This window comes from Diorhabda sublineata, chromosome 6 (genome assembly GCF_026230105.1).
Source record: "Diorhabda sublineata isolate icDioSubl1.1 chromosome 6, icDioSubl1.1, whole genome shotgun sequence".
Lineage (NCBI taxonomy): Eukaryota > Metazoa > Arthropoda > Insecta > Coleoptera > Chrysomelidae > Diorhabda > Diorhabda sublineata.
Window position 1 is genome coordinate 22,582,150 of NC_079479.1, and position 24,720 is coordinate 22,606,869.

General features: G+C 33.7%; 1 protein-coding gene across 1 annotated transcript; it reads right to left on the bottom strand.

Moving 5' to 3' along the window:
* Positions 1-280: 280 nt before the first annotated feature.
* LOC130445252 (probable 3',5'-cyclic phosphodiesterase pde-5) lies at positions 281-18,874 on the bottom strand. Its single transcript, XM_056780809.1, has 11 exons — positions 18,798-18,874; positions 14,923-14,991; positions 14,562-14,868; positions 14,147-14,342; positions 10,790-11,022; positions 9,366-9,706; positions 9,103-9,305; positions 7,498-7,836; positions 4,517-4,675; positions 3,308-3,562; positions 281-667 (listed from the first exon to the last, which is right to left on the bottom strand). Exons 1-11 carry the CDS (start codon positions 18,856-18,858, stop codon positions 386-388), a joined length of 2,445 nt encoding a protein of 814 aa, XP_056636787.1. The 5' UTR covers positions 18,859-18,874; the 3' UTR covers positions 281-385.
* Positions 18,875-24,720: the final 5,846 nt, after the last annotated feature.

The following is a 24,720-nucleotide window of genomic DNA, read 5'->3' on the forward strand; positions in this document are numbered from 1 at the left end:
TTCTTCTAATCACACTTGGAATACCACTGACAATGTAATTTGTGAAAATATTGACAATATAACAGAAAAGAAGACGTTGACTCATTCAAACAAGGAGTTTTTTTATCAACATGGTATTCTACCCAAGAGCAAGCCGAAAATGGAAACGATTCTAATAAAAATCGATATGAAGAAAGGAAAAAGTTCTTATATGATCCGGATACTTCAAGATTTGTTCTCAGAGACTTGTGGACGAAGGAGGAGAATTGTGAAATACCCCGGACACCAAGGAAATAATTAATTTGTTTGATGTTACAAGTAACATAATTTATTTATTTTTTACTAAATCAGTTTTGGTTTCTTCTGTTCCACAAAATCAAACCCCATCCCTGCAATTCTTTTCCAGCTATTGTCTTGCTTCACATGATTGCAAGTCTTTTTTCGAATTCTTGATGTTGGCGTCGATTTTCTTCCATTTTTCAAGATTTTTTTCACACATTTCCAACATTGCCTTAGTCTCTGGAATCAGAGTGGACAGTAGACTGTAACAAGGTAAACAAATTCCCATTAGAAATCCAACTTGACTTGCTGGCTGTTCATCCGGTTGATGTCTATCCATCATCGGTATAGGAATCCTTCCAGCTTTTCTTTCTGCATCTCCTTGTTCATAAAATTCCTCGACAATTACCTACAATTACATACATATAAAATAGAAGATCACAACTTTGAACATTTTTATAGTTTGTTACTTCAACATTATTTATTATTTATTTATTTCAATGTATTACACAGGCTTGGTTAGAAATATGCAAACATTTGTATATCATACTAACAAAAAAGATTTAAACAGGTGGTTTATTCAGTACAGTAGACTTCTGTGGTGGGAACACATCAAGGTACAAAACAATAGCAGACAAATGATAGGAATGTTAATAATGTCAATATGGAGTAATCGTCTGACAAAGAAAAGAATCGAAAAGGCGACACCAAAGCTGACGTTTAAGGAAGGAAGAAATGTATTTTATTTCTATATAAAATAGCTCAGCTACATTTGGATAAGATAAAAATAATATAATAAAAGTAAACTACCCCTATTTTTTTATGAAGGCGTCATCTGCAAGTGACACTAGGTATTGTAGTAAAGTTGAGACTCTAAAAGTCACATGCGTTTTTAACCACTTAGGAATAAAACATCAGTTTTATAATAATATTTATTACACATAATTAATTATGGGAAAATATTACAATTATGTATTGTGAAAGCTGTACCAACGCTTTAGTTGCATACCGACATTGCATTTGTTACACATTTTTCTAGTGCGTTGGTGACAATATCCACATTTTCGTTGGAAGCAGTCGACTTCCGAATGATCGTCCGCACTTCCTGCGGTTATACCGCGGTAGGTTCTCTTATCTGCAAAAGAACGCCACAAGCAGAATTACGGGACGCAGGCTTGCCATATTTTTGTAGATAAACAGTTAGTACATATCGCCGGAAATCACAATAGGTCCAGTTTTCAGACTGTCCTTTGATCAGTGATACATTTTGAAAAGATGCATCTAGGCCAAAAGCAAACAGAAGAAACCACCACTTTTTGCCGCGAAGAGCTACCCCCATAGTGTCAAAGCAGTCTATCCCACCCTTATACATCTTGATGATGGCTGGGAAATCGACTTGAATTTTTGCTCGTTATTTATCGACAAATCCAAGCCGATCGATCCACTTTTGTGATAGAATCAAATCAATCAAAGAGCCAAGGGATTATCTAAGGAAAACGTTACTCGTTTCTATAACTTGTTATGGCCTTTTACTGAGAAAAGTTCAAATGACACCACATAAAGTATTCAATGTCGACGAGTATATCTTAGTGTAAAAAGAAACATAAAACCTATTGAGTGGCATAAAAAAAACAAATCTATCCGATATTCGGGTACTTTCCCCTATTTGCAACATGATGCTTCAATGATGTCTGTGGAACGCCATACAGTTGAGCTACCTTTCTATAGCTCGCTGTTTTACTTAAATCGGCATCAACCTGTTTCATGCTTTCTATAATCCAACTGCTTTTCTTCTTATACGTACGCACCATTTTTTATACCTACAACAAAAGAAATTCTTTTATCAAATGTACAAGATGATTCCTTCAGATTACTTACATAAAAGGGGCACCATGGAGACAGCAGCTACAGAGCATAATGGGGTAACACACTTTGCTCCATTATACCCTATATTTTTGATAAAAACGATTCGACATATTGAGTGATTTTGATCAAAACATATCATTAAGTAATGTTGCAAGAAGAACAATAAAAAAACCATAGTAGTATTCTAGCACTTACCTATTTACAGTTGTTCTTGTGATCACTTAAGTTATATGAAATCATATAGAAAAAAGGAATTTTGTCATTAAAAACAAAAGTGAGGTTAGGTTAGGTTAGGTGAGTTAAGTGAGCAGTTGAGTCACCGGTCGCTGTCATAATGAATTGGGATAGGTGGATACTAGGTGTCGCCATTAAGTAACGAGACTAGCGCTGCTACAGAAAAAGTACACATGCACAAAACGTTAACGACTGTCAGCTGTTTAGCTTGAAGCCTACTCTTTCGAATGATTTGTCTACTCTTTGAAGACAAATCAGTGTAGCCATGGCCTTCGTTTGCATAGGGGCTGTTTTTTTGTTTTGACGTAAAAATGGAAATGAAAAGGTTTGCTATGAAATTCCATATTAAATCTAGAAAAACTGCAACTGGGCATTTGTTTATTGCTAGCAACTACCTGGTGAGTGACCTTCTTAGTAGTGTGGTCTAAAATTGCTCAATCCGGCTACTCGCGCTAGCTTCGAACTGTTTGTATATCAGAGAATGACACCGGGAGGTCTTAAGTTTATTTTGTAACCCACAATTTAGAACCTTAGTGAACTACAAAACCACCCTCCTATTTTTTCCCCTTTTACAGCTTATTTTTAACTATTTTCAACTTAGAACGAAGTTTTTTACTTTTCCTATTAGTCTGCTATTTTTTTTTAAATAATCTACTATGCCATCTCTAAGCAATTGGTGTCGTTTTAACATCAAAGCAGAGTATTGACAGAGCATATCTCCTTTTCTCCGTGACACTTCTTCCAATACTTCTGGAGTTTCTTGCAATAAAATGTCAATAATAATTACGATAGTCTTTTAGATTAACCACACAGTAAACACTCAACAGACGCAGTATCCTACTTCAAATAGAACAATTGGAATTTTTCTTGTTTCCAAACTAAAATTGTGTCTCTTTTATACTGCTATATCATTATTTGGAGAAATAAGTGTTTTTTAAATTATATTTACCTGAACAGTTTTGACTTGAATTTCCCAAGGTTTTGCGCTAGCACTTAGATCGCTACTAGTCATTGCTATCGCCTGAATTAATCGCCTATGTTCACCGTTGTCCCAAGAGAATTCTCCTGTCTTGACCAAATTTCCTAGTTTGGTTTTGTTTGTGAAGAACAAAGCTAAATCAGTTGCAAGAATGCAATGCTTCAAATAACTTAAAACTTGCTTATAGTCTTCGTTCAATAGTTTGCTGAAAATGTTGTGACCTTCCTGAAAATATTGGAAAAATGTACATTAATACACGAAAGTTCGTAGTAAAATTATCATTTTTCTATCAATAATTTAAAAAAATAAACGGTGAAAAAAGTGAATTGATTCACGTTAAAAGTATTTGTTGTAAAATTTTTTTTCTTCAACTCCTCAATCGTATTTTTTTAACGTATTGTTCATTTGATATATAGATAAAAGTATACCAGATTGCAAAACAGAAGAGATAAAAAATTATCACATTCTCATCTAATTTTTTACGAGATTTTAGAATAATCACATCAGAAAACTTCAACTAATCTACATTATAAAATGTGAATCAGCAAACTCTTGAAGAATTAACCAATGAAATGGTCGCATTCAGTGATAGAGGTCAAGCCCTTTTTGGTTTCTATCAATTGTTAGTTTTTGATAGGTGTAATATTATCATACGTGAGTTGGTACTTAGTTTTGAGATATGGCAACACTGATGTGAATATGTCATATCTAACATTATATAGTTTGGCATTTTTAATGGTGGACGTCTTCAGAACGTCTTGCTAATTGAAGGTACTTGAAACATTCATCTTGTTGAAAAAATGGCGAAAATTTTCGAGCGATGTTTTTTTTTCTTTCGATGTGGATTAAACCAACAGACTGTTATACCAAAAACATCGATGCTATCCACTCGCATATATTCAATATTGCTGTCAAAAGATTTGTTTGCTTTGGATGCCGTTTAATTTCACAATCACTCAAAAAAAGCTCGTACCGATTGGTGCAAAGAAATGTTGAAAAAATCCAATCTCTTGTTTTTATTGGTCTATCTCAAAACTTAAGTAGCAAACCTAGTAGACGCTATTTTTTTTTACTTTTATCGATCTTAACAAGTGTAACATAATAAAGTGAATGTGGTGATACTTTATATATTTCTTAGCATTTCTCGATTATGAAACTAACTTGGAACTAAATACTTACTTGCTGAAGAATCATAACAGTTTGATTGAAGTGGTGATGTTCCATCGTGGATGTGGAATAAATAGCTGCCAGTGGAGATTCTGTCTCCAACATAAATTTATTGTTCTTTCCTCTGTGATCTAAATCGTGGCACAGTGCTCCTACATACAGAGCCAAAGCCTAAAATTTGTTTCTGTAAAAATCGATTTTATTTCCATTTTAAGTGGTAGATGATTTATTGATTCATATAATTTATAAAAGTTGTCAACGGCAGATTATATTTTCCTACTTTCCTTGATGACCTTTCTTAGTTTTTGTCATGTGTTTCCATCCACATCCGTGAGGACTATCTTCTGAAACTTGCTGCCAGAGACTAAAGAGATGTAATGGCTACACTTTTGGCTAACCAAGAATAGGAATTAGTTTCACTTTTGATTTTGCTGATCCCAATTTGGAGTGCAAATCAATCTTGTCGTTGCCAGGGTATCCTGTCATTCAAACGAGCTAGATCTTGCAGCCATCATCAATTCACGTAGGACTCTAGGACAAACGTCTAGCCTACCAGTTTGGCCGTTATAAGCAACTCTAATATGTAAATAGATTGAGTATCACCTAACTACATTTCTTCAAAGCGAATAATTTGATTTTGGAAGCCAATTTTTCTCATCGCTAGTTAGTCTAACCTGTAATTTGTTAATGATATATCGTGTATATTCCATCCTCATAGCTTCGAATTGTGGTCGCAAAGGTAAGAGATCCAGTAGGACTTCGAGAGCCTTTATTAGGGTTGTATGCATAGACCCTGCCGAAACCTGTGAGACGATGAACATTGTACACTTCCACTCTAGTTTTCACTGTTCCCTCACATGACCAATACACAATGAGTTCGTGTATGAGAAGAAGGTTAGCATTCGAAGTGTGTATCCTTTGGGAGAACCTCGGTGAACGGCCCCATGTATATCTGAAGAGACTTGTGTATACTTACAGCACGCAGGTAGAGTTCCCCCGCGTTCTTACTAGAGCAGTTTTGGATATAAAGACTGTCATGTTATTATAATTGAAGAAGTGTACATATTGTGCCTTCTAGTAAAAAAGAGGATCTCGGTTTTTTGATATTAATAACACCAATCTACAAGCGCAATACCCTTGACCTTGACCTTGCAGAACAGTGGAAAAAAATAATCAAGTCATCAGCGAAGGAATATACGCGTCAATATACAAACTAGACTTGTTCGGACCAACGAAGAATATTATACAAAATATCGGATTTCTTAGTCGTCTAGGGTTTTTGTCCCCGTAAAACGTATAGAACTTTAAGAAATAAAATCGGTTCACAAGTGCTTGAAATAAGTGAAAAAAGAAGCATGAGCTTGATATTAGAAACATAGTATTATAACACGTCGTTCAAAGCGTGGAAATTCGTCTTTGGCTGCATAACTTTCGTCGGTCTGCATCTATTCGATGAAAACTCGTGGACATGTGCTTTTGTGCTTGGCAGTGACATGAAGTTGTGATATCTGGTGCTGTGAGATTGATTCAATGCGACAGATTACCTAAATGTCACCTTCTAGTTTGATAAGAAGGAGTTCCACATCATATTTTAATATTTGCATGATATGTGATCATCTTAATATTGAAGATTGAAATGGATGAAGAAGCAAAGAAGAGAAAAAAATACGGAGAGACAAGAAGAAATGCATTGACACAATTGGAGGAATAGATAACAAAATGAGAAATATTGAAAAAGAGCGAATAAATTATAAGAAGAAAGAACATTTTATATGAAAAGAATGGAGGAGAACAATAGAAAAAACAAGAGTTATTGAAACTCAAATCGGAGAAGTTCTAACGAGTGATCTTTTTGCTGGTATCTTTTTAGCAACACTGTTTTTGACAAGCGTGAATCGTGGCTTGTGTCATTATGAAACTTGTTCAGTTTGGTCTATAATTTAATCATGGATCGACTTACGAACGAACAACGCTTGCAAATTATTGAATTTTACTATAAAAATTTATGCTCGATTAAGAGAGTGCATCGCGCAATTTTTCCAATTTATGGGCGGTTTAATCGGCCACTGAGGGAACTATTCGGAAGCTTGGGTCTTGGACATTAAACCACTAACAGGCAAACGTACACTGAGGACCGAAGAAAATATTGCGGCTGTACCACCAGTGTTACTGATGACCGTAAAATGTAGATTCGCCACCGAATTGGGCATCTGTTACTCCATTACGTCGAAAATTTTGCGAAGGGATTTGTGTCTAAAACCTTATAAGATACGGCTGGAACAAGAATTGAAGCCACACGATCTCCCACAATGAATGAGCGCTGGCAAAGTTGGAGGGAGATCCACTTTTTTATCGAAAAATTGTGTTCAGCGATAAAGCTCATTTCTGGTTTAATGGATATGTCAACAAGGAAAATTGCCGCATAAGGAGTGAAGACGGCCAGAAGCATTGCAAGAGCTACCAATGCATTCCGAAAAAGACACTGTTTGGTGTGGATTATGGGCCGGTGGCATCATCGGGCAGTACTTCTTCAAAAGCGACGATGGCCGGAACGTTACTATGAATAGCGACCACTACCGTGTGATGATTGACGATTTTTTTTGCCCAAAATGGAAAAATTGGACATGCCTGACATGTGGTTTCAACAAGACGGTGCCACATACCATACGGCACGCGAAACAAATTGAGAGCCGCCTTCTGAACAGTTCATCTCACGTTTTGTTTTGTGGTTTTTTTCAAAATCAATTCCTATCCCTCTTAAAAAATCACTGATTAGAATAGTAAATCCAGCCTAAAAAAACTCAATATCGTTTTGAAATTTGGTTTTTAAAATATATTTCATTCTTTCACTATGTATCTCAATTAATTCCTTCCCCAATGATGAAAATATAGATACTTGAAGGTTTTTTCCCATAATAAACACCTAAATCTATGATATTTATTCAAGCTTGATTTTACAATGACCTTTATCAAATAAACGGAAAAATACTTACTTCATTTTTTTTAAACACTTCAGGCGAATGTTTGAGTATACAATAAATACTGTTAGCAACAGAAAAACCGTGGGTCCAATTATGATAAGGTACTCTTCGGTAATTTTTTCTAACGGTCAAAATGAACTTTAACAAGCAGCTTTGGTCAAATGAACCCTCTCCAAATAAATCATTGAACATAAACATTGCTTGTTGTGTCTTTTCTATATCTTTCAAGTCGAAAGTATTGAAGTAATAGTTGTCAATTCCCATTATATTTTTAGGCATTCCAACTTGAAGGGCAGCTTTGTATTCCTCTTCTGTACAAGTGTTATGATAACTCAACACGTCCAAAGCTACCTACAAATATTTGTTTCTATGATAGTTCTGAAATTAAATTTTCGTACCATAAAATTTTTCATTGATTTATTACAAAAAATATCGATGGAGTCCTTATTTCTCGTCTTGGTTTGGTATACTAAGCCTAATCGTACAAAAATAGGGTAGTTTGAGGGCTGAAAAAATATTGATTCAACGTTTGAAAGCTCTAGTACTAATCTAAATGTGAAATCTAATTCGAATAATAACTTGCTGCTATAATATTTCAATCGAACTGAACAGAAGTGTAATTATAGTCCAGAAGCCAGTGCTAGGTATTAATGACAAAGTCCCTCCCAATAGAAGATTTGTGAAATGCATCAGGGATTTATATTATCAATACTTGCAACTGTCAGCTGCGATACCGTCGGTGGGGTGGGTAGTGACAGCTTCCCCGTGGAAAAAAATTTCTTTATTCATTTCCTCCCATTTGAAAATTTCTCATATTATGGTTTACCTAATATTTTAAAGGAAAACATCTGACCTTAACATGGTGGTTTATCAACAAAAAAATAATCACTGATTTCCTCTAAACTAGAAATGTACATGGTGATCTTTTTTATGCTATTAATGGTAATCCAGTAGCTAGTAAACCCAATTGAGTGATACTGATTATTCCTTTAATTATATACAGGGTGATTCATTATCCATATTAAAACAAAAAAAGGTCTCCGCTACAACTATTTTTTAGCATTGATAAGAGTTGTAAATCCTATGTGGAAGTTGCAGACTGTCAAAGTACACTAACGGGATCCAATGTACGTATATAATTTATAGGAATTTCAATTATAAACTTATAGCAGAGAGGAATGGGACCAAAATGAATGAATGGCACGTGTAGAACGAACTCAAAATTCTACTTAAGAGGATCTAAGTGACGTTTCAAGGTCAATCTTACCAGCAGAGACGAATTGGGTCAAAACAATGTTAGCAAGACTTCATATGGGGCCATCTACTACAAAGATGATCCAAAAATGGCATGTTAACTGGAATATGTGTATACAAGCACAAAGAGGATGAAGACACTTAATGAAATGGCTGGCAAAAGGGAGATTGTCTGAATACCTAGCTTCTGAGCTCGAGCTTACTGAAGAATTTTCTCACTCGCAGATTAAGGAACGTTTTAAGGTGTGACGAAGGCAAAAGAAGTAAAACTTCAGTAATATGGCTGATGATAAGACAAAACTTGTGATCAAAAATAAGAGAATAAAGACAATGAACCCCTTTCCTGTTATGTATTTCACTTACTTTATATTTCTGTTGTGATTTACGAATTTTGTCATATAGTTTTGCATGATGTAAAGCTAAGCCGCAATAAACAGCAAATGTTTCAAAAGCTTCTTCATCATTTTTGGTGAAATATCCTTTATGCTTGTTCACCATTTGTACGACTCCAATTATAGACCCACGAATAAAAATGGGCATACATAAAATAGTGTGGGTTTTATATCCTACAATAATAAATTTTAGAATCATTATGTCTTTCGAACAATGTATCCAAATATAACTACCTGTGAGTTGATCTACAGCTCTGTTGAATCTCGGATCAGCGTAAGCGTCTTTTATATTGAGAACTTGTCCGTTCATCGCAACCTGTCCAGCGATTCCTGTTCCTAATGGAAACCGAATTTCTTTCGAAGGTTGTATTGATACTTCCTCTTCGCTTGCCAATGAACGAATTTCGGCTAACGTCTCTTCACCCACACCTACATCAAACACTGTCGCATACAATTCTTTACTTTTCGAATCCACAAGAAATAAAGATGCTCTGTCAGCGTCCACAAGTCGTTGGGCAAAATTCATTATTTTTATCACCAGGCTGTCTATGCTGACCATGTTTTGAAAAATTGACCTAAAAATGAGGAAAGGGAAATGTTTATGTTTTCGGTATTGATTGATCTCGTAGCAAATTTAATTTTTTAGACCTTTTTATATCAGGAGGAGACTGGTGCGGATGATGGCTCATTTTAATGAGCTTAATCCAAGGCGGAAGCAATCTTGCCGAGTTATTAAAGTACCTGATCCTTAATCACAAATGTGTCGCGAACGAACCCACTACATTCAAAGCATCGGCTTCTACTGATGTTGAAGTTCTGACTGGTGCTATTGACAAGGCCCGCAACATCAATGATGCGGGGAAAAAAGAGAAGGAGGGCTCTAAAAGCCATAAAACTACACCCCCAGTAGGGCCTAGTGCTGGCTACGTGGAATCAGAGGGATGATAATATCTTCAGCTGGCCCTGAGTCGAGCGGAAACACCTGATACCTGCTTCACGGAAAAGCAATAGCTGGATTTCATTGTTGCGGTGACTGGGGCCATCCAAGCCACCGCAGTTTATTCCTCTTGACAGGTATACTAGTGGGTTTTTGGATCCTCTTGTGATTTTGGAGAAAATACTAAGTGGTATTGTCCAGATATAAAATTTAGGAATCTGTAACTTCCCATCAAAAGCTAATAATGTTATGAAATTTTGTTGGTCTCAGTAACCTGGATCCCTTTAGTCGCTTTAGCCAATGGAGGCTCACCAGAGTAGTAAAATACTCCGAACTTGCAAGCAAGTCCCTTTCATTAGTATTTTCTTCTTTTCTATATGTTAGTAGAGAGAGTAGAGAGCTTTTCAGGTACACAGGATCTGATATAGCAGACCTCCACGAGCCCCTAACTAAACTTATCAGAGAGTTTACCTCTCCTCTACCAAGCGGCAGTATATCCGCTGCCTAGTTTGATACGTTTATCTATGAAGGTTTTGAATTCTCTACAGCTTCATAACTGGATCTAGGCATATTTGGTTTTTCCTTATACTACAATTGTTCCGAGGCATTTCTTGAGTAGGTTCAGTACAAGAGTCATATGCTTGGAATATCGTACTAAACTATTAAACTAGACAATGCTATCACAACAAAAGGCTCATGAATTCTATGAATCTTTACTTACTTGACGACTACTAGAAGGAAATCATTTAATTCTCTCTGTTGATTCATGTTAATGTAGAGTTGTGCATAATGTAGGGCGATTCCCCCCCAAACTAAGTAACTACAAGCGATTTCTTCATCCTCCTCATAAAATGGGTTGCTGGTCTCATGTCGCCACATCTCCAGCACCGCCAGCATTTTCCCATCGGATTGTTTTATAGGCTGACAATGAATGTGACCCACATTACTCTGTAACTAAAATATAACTTACGTAAGAAGTAATTACGTGGCTAACATCCAAATATTAGTTACTGAATACGCTGACTACACTGACAAACTCTCATGATTACACTGTCTAATGCGCGTTTCGATAACCAAGTGATTGTGGTCAGAGATTGGAGGTAAACTGGTTTACCTTTAGTCTCTGAACTCTATTGGAGCGTGGTAGTGTAAACAGTGCAATTTAGTAAAGATAAATTCTCTATCACAAATTAATAGTTAATGAGCTAGGAAAAAATAATTGAAGTCCTATGGCCAAACTAAAATGGACTGTTTATTCACTATAGTAGTATAACCTGAAGAGTATATTGAACTATAAGATTTTAACACACGCGTACAACGGCGTTGCCAAATACTCCATTGATACCTGTTCATAATAAATACTGATAATAATACTACAAGAAAATGAAATAATGATGATAATTATAGCAAAAGATGATAAATACAGATGAAAGATATTGCTTACCTCCACAAAATGTCGGAGCAGTACAATGCGTTGATTGTGTGGGCTATTCATTTAACATTGTCAAGTATGTAATCGATATAAAATCACTTATGACATGCTCATGGATGTAATTAGCAAGAATGATATTGCAAGATAAATTGCTGACGTTTCTCATCAATACACAGAAGTTTAAGAATTTAATTTTGAGAGGATAGTAGCTATTTGTAGTACTTTGGCTCTTGTAGATGATGTGACATTCATGCTTACATGACATCGAGGAACAAGGAAGTGCTTGGAATTATCCGATATTTTTATTCAGAATAGTTTCATGCATTTGGTGAAGTAGTATTTATCATTTCGTCCCCAAAATGATATTCCAAACCAATTTTTCTTATAGTATGATAATAGAAACAAATATTTTCTACATACTATCTTCTTTTATCAAACATAACAACATAAGATCGATTGTCTTCTTCACAAGACCAACTACAAGACATATGTAATAGTTTCTTTAAATTGACAGTAGTAATCGCAAAAAGGGACAACGATATAATAAATGTAACGTGAATAACTGTCTGTTCTAAAAGTTGAATTTGATGTGAGCTTTGTTTAATGTGGATTATTAGCAAACTTTTTGACTGAATGTGTATTTATTGTTGAAATCTATTCTATTATGAACTAATTTAACTTTTTGTTTAATTTTACATCGTAAGTGCGAATATAATACATCATCAACCTGTGAACTTTTCATATTTTGTAATACCTAAAATGCCGAAACACGGGAAGATTACAAGGCTTATATTACTACTTATTAGTGGTAAATAGTGTTTATCATTTTGTACAAACTTGTACAATTTAGATAAAGTTCTTAGCACGATCATAATATTAAAAATGTACGTAAACAAGAAAGTTAGGAAGGTAAACAACGTCTTATTATTGGTCCACCTCGTTTATCAAAATAATTCGTAGAAAACGCCTGTTTAGTGTTTTCCTCTGAATCATCGTGGTCAGATTATCACGGTGGAATTTCTAATTTAGAAGAATCGTCGTCAATAGAGATGCCATTTCAGTGTTTTCCTCTAAATCATCGTGGTCAGATTAATACGGTAGAATTCTTAATTTAGAAGAATCTTCTTCAATAGTGATGCCAGTTTAATGTTTTCCTCTGAATCATCGTGGTCAGATTAACACGGTGGAATTTCTAATTTAGAAGAATCGTCGTCAATAGTGATGCAATTTCAGTGTTTTCCTCTAAATCATCGTGGTCAGATTAACACGGTGGAATTCCTAATTTAGAAGAATCGTCATCAATAGTGATGCCATTTCAGTGTTTTCCTCTAAATCATCGTGGTCACATCAATATGGTAGAATTCCTAATTTAAAAGAATCGTCGTCAATAGTGATGCCAGTTTAATGTTTTCCTCTGAATCATCGTGGTCAGATTAATACGGTAGAATTCCTAATTTAGAAGAATCGTCGTCAATAGTGATGCCATTTCAGTGTTTTCCACTAAATCATGAAATATTTACAAAGTAGAACACAGCTAATTCCTAATGTAGAGAACCGTCGTCAATAGTAATGCCAGTTTAGTGTTTTCCTCTAAATCATTGTCGTCAGATTAAAACGGTGGACTGGACGATGAAATATTTACAAAGTGGAACACAGCTAATTCCTAATTTAGAAGAACCGTAGTCAATATCAATGGACAAGGCACCTTAAATTTATAATATATTTGCAAAGGAATAACCTCCTACTTCGTCCAACAAATATGAAATTATCACTTGGTTAAAAGCTAATAATGTTGAGTTTAATGAATACGTCTCAATACCTGAACTATTACAAATTACCAAAAGGAACCGAAAAGAAAATGTATATGTTATCAATGAATTGTTTCCAAAACATGGTCATGAAATCTTAAGGCTACCATCCTACCATTGCGAATTTGTGGTACAAATGGTTGGGATAATTGTGTTAGACACACCTAGAAAATAATTGAAGACTGGTTTACTTGAGAACGAAATTTGGTGATTATAGATATTGAGATATTGAATCAATGATAATAAATATTGGTGAAGACAGCGTAGATTCCGAATCGGATAAACTCTAAGATAATCTGCTGGAATTCCCCAGTTTTATTCAAATATTCTGGCTTTAGTCACGCGATGAAAGACATCCACATTTTATACAAAACACTACCATTAAGGAGTATTATGGTATGACAATGAATCAAATCTCACTAAAATACGAGGTCGATTGAAAATTCTCACTTTAGCCACAATAATTAATTAATTCTTGTCAATATTGAATTGAATTGAATTTTTTATACTAAAAGTGCCAGCGCATAACCAGCATTGAAGGTACTGATTCATTCAAGGTACGTTATGCTTCGGCAGGCGTCGAAAATGAAGCATATTGATTATTTTTAAGAATGTGCAATTGAATAATTTTATTTCCATTCAGCTCTTGAAATTGGTATGAGCGTTTTATTCTTCTTCAATCAATTTACAACAATGATTCAAAATTAATACATTTATTTTGATAAGGAATTGATAGATATGTCATCAACACAATTTTTATCAACCGAATATGTATCATCTTAAATTTCAAACACTATCATCAGAAACCTGAATGAAAGCTTCATGTACATTTACTCACCTCTTTCATAACATCAGCTGGAAATCTACAGTCATTTCTTCCTTTCGAAAATCGAATGGATTGCTGTGTACGGGCTACATGTGTGGGAATAGTGACACCACTTTTCGTTAGCTTTAATTTTGAGGTCAGATCTTTTCTATCTATACCCAAATATAGATGTAATTGTTCTGGATTCACTTTATCCACCAAATATAGCCTACAAAATATATTTTGTAATAGTAGACAACAGAAATCATTGAAAGATTTGTGGAGCAATTCTTATTTATACACATTTTTTTATATCTATTGGTCGATCTTCTTAACATCAATGCTCAAATTCTGAAGTTTGTATAAATGTAGAAAAAGAAATAATTTAAAAATCCACAAATAGCGTAGCAATAGGAAAATATATTTTAGAACTTCTGTAATTTGGTACCTGAATCCATCAGCTTTCACGGCAGCTGAAATACAATTGGCCAATTCCCACAACACGTGATCTTGATTCGGTTTCACTTGTAAACTATGCGTAAGATTCTTCAACATTTGTCTCTTATCAGCGTGGACACAAAATTTCCATTTAGATAAGCTCGTCTTTCTTTCTGGGTACGTAGTTTCTGGGATTTTGTTTCCTTTTTTTGATTTCCGAATTATCCAACGTTCTAGTTGTTCCACCTCTATATTTTCCATAATGAATTCTTCCAAGAAATTCGCATTTTGCAACAAAAATTTCGACACTTCCTCCTCTGGAAATGATAAATATAAATAAAATATATGTTGTTGATTACAAACATAGTTACCAGTTATCATTTTGTCCAAGCGGTTGTGTTGAGCGGTATATTGACTGATGCCAGTACTAGAAGTGAAAACTGAAAATCATATAGTTACATATTTGCCACTTAAGTACAGTTTGCGAGTAAAACAATGCATTTGGAAAGTGCATGAAGAAGTGGACAAACATATATTAGCGCAATCCCTATGTAAGAGACAAATAGAATGAACCTTTTTTTATCATAAAATATGTTTTACAAGTTATACCAAATATCATCTTCATGCATCCAAATACATCCACAAAGTAATAATATCACCTCGAAATTACTAATAAGCTAACACTAGTAAAAAGACTATTTCAAAGAGGGATTTTCACAGATATCTGGAAGGAAGTCAACTTGTTGTTAATGAAAGGGGCAACCACATCAACCAAAATATGTTGAACACAGATAGACTTAAGAAAGAAATTGAAAATATTTGAGCCTAGCAGAAGAATGATACGGTACTGAGATTCACTCTTTACAACTTGTACTGTACCATGATGAGGTATTAACACTACCAATGCCCTTTGGTGCGACATCCATTGGCCATGCTGAAAATTTCGTGATAAATTAGAAACGAAAGTCATGTAACATATTACAGATTACATGCATCCATTGCAAACGACAAAATACCACGAAGCATATTTTTTTTGCTTGGTATAGACGGAAAGAAGAAGAGAAATGGAAAATCTACTAGGTCCTTCTAGCCCTGAGTATATAATAAACAAGTTGCTAGATTGCTAGGGCTGTTCCAAACTCTCTAACGAAGGGTTTTAGTAGATATATCTTGACACTTCGACACTACAGACGACACCTAGCCCCAAGCATCGTTCTTCGAGCGGTTTCCCTTCTACAAAAAAATCCATTAGAGTTGTGTATGTTTCACCAGTTTTAGCAATGTTATCTACAACAATTAGAATTGGTTAGGTGAAGAAATGGTGGAAGATACTTGATCGTTGCCCTGTTTTATCGAAACCTGTGAAAATTGTTACCCCGCTGATTCTTATCATTTTATCCAATATAAGATGACCCGTCTCCATTTCCCAGTACATCGATTAATACACTTACGACTTACCATCGAAAGATACAATAAGGAAGAGGAAGACCTTTATTAAGGATCTAGCTGTACTACTTAACGGTGATGATAAAAGAATTATAAATATGTTAATAAATCGTCTTATGTTTAAGAAATCTCTATGTGTAACCACTTTTTTCCAAACTCAAAATGAAAAATAAGAAAAATTTGCTCTGATCTTTCAATTCTCTATATACAAAAGGATTGGAAGGAATATTAAGCAGAGTGGGTTTTAAATTGGTTTATAAATCCAACAATACATTAAAATAATTGGGATAAAATATAAAATTTGGAAAAGAGTGGTACATATCAAAATTAGCTGTGGTGATTGCGACGGAATGTATATTAGGCAGACTAAGAGATCGTTATTGTCCGATTTAAAGAGCACATAGCTCGTTTGAAATATGGACGGACCGGAAAATCAGATATTGCCGATCACGCTGCCAGTCACAATCATGACAAAAATATTAATAATTTAAAATTGTTAAAAAATGTATCCAATAATAAATTGTTGGATGCATTTGAAAGCATTGAAATAGCTAAATGTAGGAGTAGCTTAAATAAGGACAAAGGGACAACTCTTACAGCCCATTCAATAGTTTAGTAGTCAAGGAATCAATGTGAAGATTCCGGCCAAGGAGCTTTTTCCCGCTGTAATTAATTTTTGCGGGAGAAGGTTTATTGATGGGAAAATTTAGTATAAAACAGGTAAGTCAAATCATTAGATTTTAGTTTACCTTCAGTCTCTGAAGACAATAACTTGGTTATCGAAACGCGCGTCAGACAGTGTAATTATGTGTGTGAGTGTAGTGGTGGTTTAAACACAGTGTATTCAGTATGAAAATTGTTATAATAAAGAACCAAATGGTATTAGATGAAACAGGACTGCGAAACAGAATAAACAAAACAATCAATGGGTCGAATCTAAATGAGATAAGAATATAATTAAAGAATAATATAAAAATCTTGTTGTCTGCCAGATATAAGAATTGCATGGTTGCTTAAGTAAGAAAATTTATTCAAAAGAAAATATGACTTCCTAGAAAATATAATAAAATAAATCATTTAACTATATCAATTGTTCTATTTATTGATGTGATAATAATAATTTACTTATATTATCAGAAAAGTGGGAATGATGAATTGATTCAGAATAATTACGTAAACCTGTACAATATGATAAAACATCAGTTGTGTTGTCGATTGAACGATATCCGGGGATTTTCATCATTGACTCAGTCACAACTCAGACTTGTATATATACACATACTTTTATACATATTTGATCCGATAGAGGTCACTAACTAAAAGGCTTTGTTTTTTTCAGTTTTATCTCTAGTTGGTATTTCCGAGGAGCTGATTACCTCGATGTTCACATGGTTTCAGAGCAGCTGCTCGCGACTCTTGACAAATTTAGTGATTATCTGCCATACAGTCTCTACCTCGAAGTCTCGAAGGAGGTGGCTATTTCAAAAGTACTAGAGCGCATCAAGGTTGCTCTTTAGCACTTTATGTTGGAGGCTCTGAATTATTTGAGTATTGCTTTCGCTGGCAAATCCCTATAGTTGGATCTTGTAGGTCTATACTGGTTTTAGGATTTGTTCATATACAAGTAATTTATTATTTATTAAAAGAGAGGATTTTTTTATATATTTTTCAAAACGTATCAAAAATACACTCACGGTAAAATATAAATTCGTTTGCAACTTCAAACTTTTTTCTTGAAATTTACGGTGACAAATTTAAACTTAATTTTGCACCTTTTTCAATATCTCTGGAGAAGTATTATTGAAAGCGTTATTATTGTCTGTATCCATATTATTAATTATGAATATTTATAACCTGATAAACTAATATTTAAACAAAATTCCAATTTTTATGAAAGTACGAATGAAAAGACCCTCAAAATTCAATCAAACCTTCAGCAATCGTAATATTATGGCAACGGTTTTTTAAGCAGCCTGGGAAAACAATTACTGCAGATTCATATTTTAAAACTTCGCGACGCTTACAGAGAGCTATTCAAAACAAACGAAGAAGCATGCTGACTTCTGGAATTGTTTTGATCCACGACATGTAACTTAACAAATCCTTCAGAAATTTCAATAGCACATTTTCGAACACCTACCACCGAGTGATTTTCATCTTTTCCCTGAACTTAAACAGTCGCGTACTGACATGGAGCTCAAAGAAACCACCACAACTCACAAATCATTGCCGGCTACATTCAATGGAGAGTGATCATATAGAGAAATAATCTGTATTGTACCTTACTTTTGGTGATAAAATCTTTTTTGTATATTTATCTATTTTCTCTTTACAACCTATCGATAGTTGAAAAAAACAACAAATCTTTTATCTGGTGAGGGCAAAGTGCCATGATAAATATGACAGTATGACATACGTCACATCTCTTAGCAGTTGCAGAGAAAAATATTGCACAATAAACAATAACACTATATAATGAAACTTTGTCATGTCTGACTGCTGTCAGTTTTTGCTGTCAATTCAAATTTGGTCGTTATCATTGATTTTAAAATTCGTTTTTAGTAAACAACAATTATATTGTACTTTGGCTAAATGCTTCACTAAACGTCCAAAGCAAAGATAATTTCTATAAATAATGCGCGATTAAATTCTACGTAGTTGCATACCTACACATATAATTACTCTGTTTTATAAGAAAACAATCATAAAAAAATTGTCTAGCAACTTTAAAGTCGAGTTTAATCAATTCAATTGACTATTAAACAATAAAAGGAAGATTTTACACATTTCTAAGATTCACCTGCTTGTGTAGATTTTCCTCCACAGAAACGAATAATTCTTCGCAATAAAACACTACACATGGCAGTTCATCGTATTAAAAAAACACCAATAGGTAGTGAACGCAAATTTTAAGCTTCATATTGATAAAAATATAGATAAGATTTTTACCGTGTGCCACTGTTTGCGTTTGGTGTATATATATATCATATGTGATACATAATCTAAATTCATTACTCCAATCTAATTAATTATTATAACGTAGTATCACAGTAAATATTTTTGTTTAGTTCACGTTGAGGGTATTCAACAATTTAATTAGCCCATTTCAAAAAAGTTATATCATCGAATTATTTTGAACAACTCTTGTGCTATTTGCTGTATCAATAGATAGTGTAATAAACAAAATATTTATGTTTCTAAATCTTCTTGATTTTAGGTCTCTTCAGTTTCAAAATTAGGTTTTTTAATAATTTTTGAAAGAAAGATTAAATTGACGTTTCGACTTTTCTTTAAGTCTTTATCAAAATATGATGTGGACATTATATTTATTGAAATAATTCGATAAATATGTGTAAGTCGTAAAGGACATAAAACATCCAAATATTTCACTTAACTAAAATCCTGAACACCAAAAAACAAAAGAAGAATATTATATATCAAGTGTCTTGTACTAATTGTGACGCTGTCTATATAGGGCAGACATCTCAATATTTAGAAAATAGACTAACAGGTCATCAATAAGATAAAAAAATAGAACTGCATTAACGAACCATGAAATATCAAAAAAAAACATAAATTCTAGAATCAGAATCTAATACAAGAAAAAGAGAATTTTTAGAAATGGTTTACATTCATAAGAACGGAAAAGCTCTATTTTGTAAATTCTGATAAAACTGATTTAATTGATTACTGCTATATATTTGAGATGTAAGGACTAGGGAAAATAAATTTTTCTTATTAGAGCAAAGTTCTAGATTGATTTTATCCTTATTTTGATATTCATGATGAATCTATTGATCAATATAAATACGCAAATTATAAGTGTCAATATCATATTCTTTCTAAAATTATCAAAAAACCTAATTTTGAAACAGAAGAGATCTAAAATCAAGAAGATTTAGAAACATAAACATATCAAAAAGTCTAAGAAATAAGAAATTAAAGAAATAAACAAAATATAAATACAACAGTGAATATTTTAAAACAGTGAAATCATACTGGAGAATAACTTTTTAACTTAATAGCTATGATAATTTCCTAATAAATTCTAAGATTTTGACTTACCAAGTTTTTTCCTTGAGGTCTTATTATATATAATAATACATAATAATACGTATACTTACTATACAATTATTCTAAATCCCTAGCATCACATTAATCTTTCTCAGAATCACTGTCGTTTAAATCATTTACAATTTAAAACTGGTACCTGTTGCATATATTGGTTTTCAACTCTATACGTGATTTATGGCATTTCTACAATACTTGGTGCTACTATTTGAACATTCTTTCATTATCAATTCCACGCCGGAGTTTTCTCTTTTTATTCGGGACCATATTCATTCGATTGGATTTAAAACACAGTTGTACGGAGGTAATCTTAAAGCAGTGTGACCTTTCTTCTTGGCCACTTCGTTTACAGTATATACTTTGGCAATTATAATATTTTTCCTCAATGAGTTGCTTATTTGTATAATGCTCTTCGAAATATAAATCTGTTTACGCCACCACTACAATCACACTCACAATTACACCGTCTGACGCGCGTTTCGATAACTAAGCTATTGTCTTCAGAGATTGGAAGTAAATTGTTGACCTTCAATCTCTGAAGACGATAACTTGGTTTCAGAAGCTCGCGTCAGAAGGTGTAATTGTGAGTGATGGAGTAGTGGTGGTGTGAACAGTGTGTTCAGTATGAATATCACCAACGATTCCAGAAATTTCAAATCAATATAAATCTTGTTCAATTAGAAACTCCTGTATACCTATTTTGGAAAAATATTTAGTCAGAATTTGTTTTGAATAATACGAGGTGTTATTCAACACAATTAAGCTAATGACACATTTTTAATACGTGTCGTGTTAACACGCATTAACACGAGTTATATAAATATCTATTACGTTATTTTAAGTAAATGTATGCATATTATTATGATGTGTCGTCAGAGATCGACAACACGCTTTAACACGTCATAGCGCGTGTATTCAATATCTACGTTGGTCAGAAGTGTTACAAAGTGTTGTAGGTTATATTCACCACCTGTGCCGTTTTCGTTCTGAGCGTGACTGAAAAGTGTTTCCTTAACTATAAACGTTTCCGTAATATATCTATAATTATCTTTATGTTAATTGAGGTACAATTTATAGAGGAGATACGAAAGTATGAGTTTTTGTACAATTTCCGAAATAAGGACTACCGAGACCAACGAAAACGACAATCCCAAACTAATACTTATGTTTCAGGAAGTTCCTTTTCCAATACATAAATTAATTTTACAAATTTATTAAATGTTAATCTACTTTTCATGTCTAGTTTTATAATAATTTTATACTCTGTTGTATTTTAGAAAATATAATATTGTATTTTGTTGTTTTCTAACTTAAAGTTATTAAAAGTCGTTCCTTTGAAGATATTGCTTTTCTGAAATTTGTATTTTACTTCTTTAATTAACTTTCTAGTAAATTGCAAACCACGTCGAATTCCTTCTTGGTCATCCTGATATACATTTTACATCTGTCATCTTAATTGCTAATTTCGGGCCACAGAACATGATATTCGCCACATTCGTGCCTACGTTGGTTTATTGGATGAACCCAGTACTCCTTGGATTCATATTGTAGCACAAGCAATGCTGCAGAAACAGCAACCTCTTCCTCATCCAACCAATCCATCTCTTCTTGTAGGTGCTCCATTATATTATATGATCCGGAGGATTGTGAATGTGTGTTGTGTGAACCTGAAGGTCGAGGATACTACTTAACAAGTTAAAAACATCAAAATGTCAGCTGGCACACACGTTTTATAACACACATATGTATCCGACCTATCTGATGTGTCGCATTGTGACGTGTCGTGTTGACACGTGTTAAAAATGTGTCCTTAGCTTGACACTGTTTGCATGTAGTGCTGGTACCAGTTTTTCTTTGACCCGACACTCGCAAAGACTCCCTTCAATATCCTGGTGCTAATATAAACAGTTATCCTTTAAATGCTTCGAACTTATTATAAAGCATCCTTCACCTAAACTTGATCCTTACCGCAATGTAATATGATATGCGTTTACCTACATTTTCTTTTATCCTTTATCCTTCACGAACAGTATCGTGGCTCTTAAACCATGTTTCATCTTAGTAATAGATTCGTCTTTCTTCATTGCGATACTCCCGAATTTTTTTTATATATTCGTTTCTCCACTTCATCAAATGACTACTTACCATCACCGTTTGCTTTTTATTTAATATTTTATGCCTAAGTTTTTTTAAAAAACTTATGGGTGTTCGTAGTGTATCTATCTCAAGGATATGTTTCCTTTTCAGTTCTGCAAGAATACCTTGAGGATTTGTCATTATGTTTGATACGAACATACTGTAGATGGTTTGGCATATTGATTTTTTGAAAATTTCATAGAATATTCCTTTTTCATCTTATTGTCACATCTTGCTTTGCATTTTTGTAGAGTATAGTCTGAGAAGTATTTGTATATTCCACGACTACAATCTCGGTTAAAATCACTTTTTGAACATCTGTTGATAGATGTTGCTATATCTTTTCAACTGTTGGCTTCTCTCTGTGCTAGGCTCTAGTAGGACGTTTACCGAATCTGAAAATCGATTTGTTTACGTTTGATCTTGAAGCCACGGTTACCACATACTTTAAGAATAATTTGACTTTTAATTCACTGCTAACAATTACCTACTGACTGTGAACCGAAAACCCTACTCTACTAAAAGTACCTACCTGATGATTTTTGAAAAAATATTTCGAATTATGTATAGTACTCTATTTACGTTCATTATTCTCGGTATTTAGTAACCGGTTTTATTTAGGAATTCTACTGGATTAAGTTTTTGTGTGATGTTGTTTATCTGTACTTTTAAATTATTAACTGATTATAAAAATTAAATATTGTAATGCGGATCTGGACAAGTTGCTTACCTACTATTTTACTCAATTCGTAGTGGGGTATCTCTTATTCCTTTTTCTTGACCGGCATTATAATTACGGCCCGAATAGCATATTATTTATTAGTATTTCACAAATAAAACATCCACAAATTCCAAGTTTCCAAAAAAAAAAAAAAATAAATAAATAAACAAGAAACAACCACGTAAACACAGGTGGCCATGAAAATGGACCTCCCCGACCAATCCATTATTAGGGAATATGTTGTTAAGATGTTTTTCTTTTAAATTATTTGGGGAGGTGGATTTCCATCGTGTATGAACCACATGTCTCTGGGAATGTCACATGGGTTGGAAATCATTTTTGAGAAATTCTAAGTATCGCTGATCATTTAGGTTAATATCAAACAAATATGGATCTACTAAATTATTACTCACTATTCCTGGCCACACATTAACAAAAAATCAATGATGATTCTTTGTTTGCATTGTACCTTAAGGATTTTCATCTGCCCATAAATGTAAATTATGGAAATTGATGAAACAGTAAACAGTACTTTTCCAACAAATACCTTATTACATTGTTTTTTATCTAGAAACCCACAAGGGTATGCCAATCTTGGTGCATAATCCTTTACTTCCATGGTATGCATTTTCTGGATGTGAAAGGGGTAAAGAAGTTGCTCCTGGAGAATCCCATGAATAGTTGTCGTTGATTGTAGTGACATTTTGATTATACTTGTGGGATCAGCATCAACGGTATCTAATTCATTTTGCTCTAAGGCTGGTAATCGTATAGTTGGTTGTTGACCTTCGCTAGGTTACAAAAGTTCTACAGTGGGATATAATTCTGCCTGGCGTTCAGTATACAACCTTTCTGGCTTCTGACGAGTTACCAGAAGCCAAACCATACATCAAATGCGTGTCGGCATATTTACTAAAGATGGATTCTACCATATTGAAACATTAAATACGATGTGATAATTATTGTTAGCAGTTTTTGAAAAGATTGACATCAAACTGACAGCTTATTTGTCAGTAGCCTACTAGATAAAAATTAATTAATATCCTCAAAGTTTTTTCTTATGCCAGTAATATGATCTTTTATAGTATGTTTATTTTTTTATTCATTAGTTTTTCAAGAAATTTTTGATTGTATTTCAATGCCTCCTCTTTTTGAGGATATATTAGAAGCTCGTTATATGCAACACGTATGTAAACACAAGGAACGAAATCGATAGAATAAACTTTCATTGTGACGCAAGGCAGAATCTTGGAATGCTCTTCCATGTTCAAAGAAATATCTAAATATCTCTTAAACCATGAATTTTATCGAGTTAAGCAAAGAGTACCTTTTTGTTGAAAAATCGTATGAAAAATTAATTTTTGCTATCTTTAGATTGTACAGGTTGTCCCTGTGAAAGTTACGGATTGTTAACCATTGGGCATGAGTCACCCCTGGTCTTCAGATAGTACTATAGAATTATTTGTTCTGTCAAATACACTACATGGACATACGTAATCATCCATTCAAAATTCATAATGTTCGAATGTATAATTTTCGAATTATTTTCTGGAGCAGTTGCTCCTGAAGCAGCCGATCTCGTTCAGTCGCATTACTACCTCGGCGAAGTCGCGTTCAGTCATAAACTGTTTTATGTTTTATTATGCAATCAGTAACAAACAACAGTTTATAACATCTATTGTTAGTACAAAAATACCTCACAAAAACTAAATAATTTGAAGGAATTTTTAGAAAAGTTATTACCAAAAAAATATACGTGATAGGAAACAATAGGAATTAGATCTAAATTTCATTG

Excerpts from the sequence above, each read along its gene's own strand:
- LOC130445252 (XM_056780809.1), bottom strand. The coding sequence starts at position 18,858 with ATGTGTAGTGTTTTATTGCGAAGAATTATTCGTTTCTGTGGAGGAAAA. Across the intron at positions 9,707-10,789 it reads TTCCTTCTAGTAGTCGTCAA|GTCAATTTTTCAAAACATGG; the intron begins GTAAGTAAAGAT and ends CCTCATTTTTAG. Across the intron at positions 668-3,307 it reads TTCAAGTCAAAACTGTTCAG|GTAATTGTCGAGGAATTTTA; the intron begins GTAAATATAATT and ends ATGTAATTGTAG.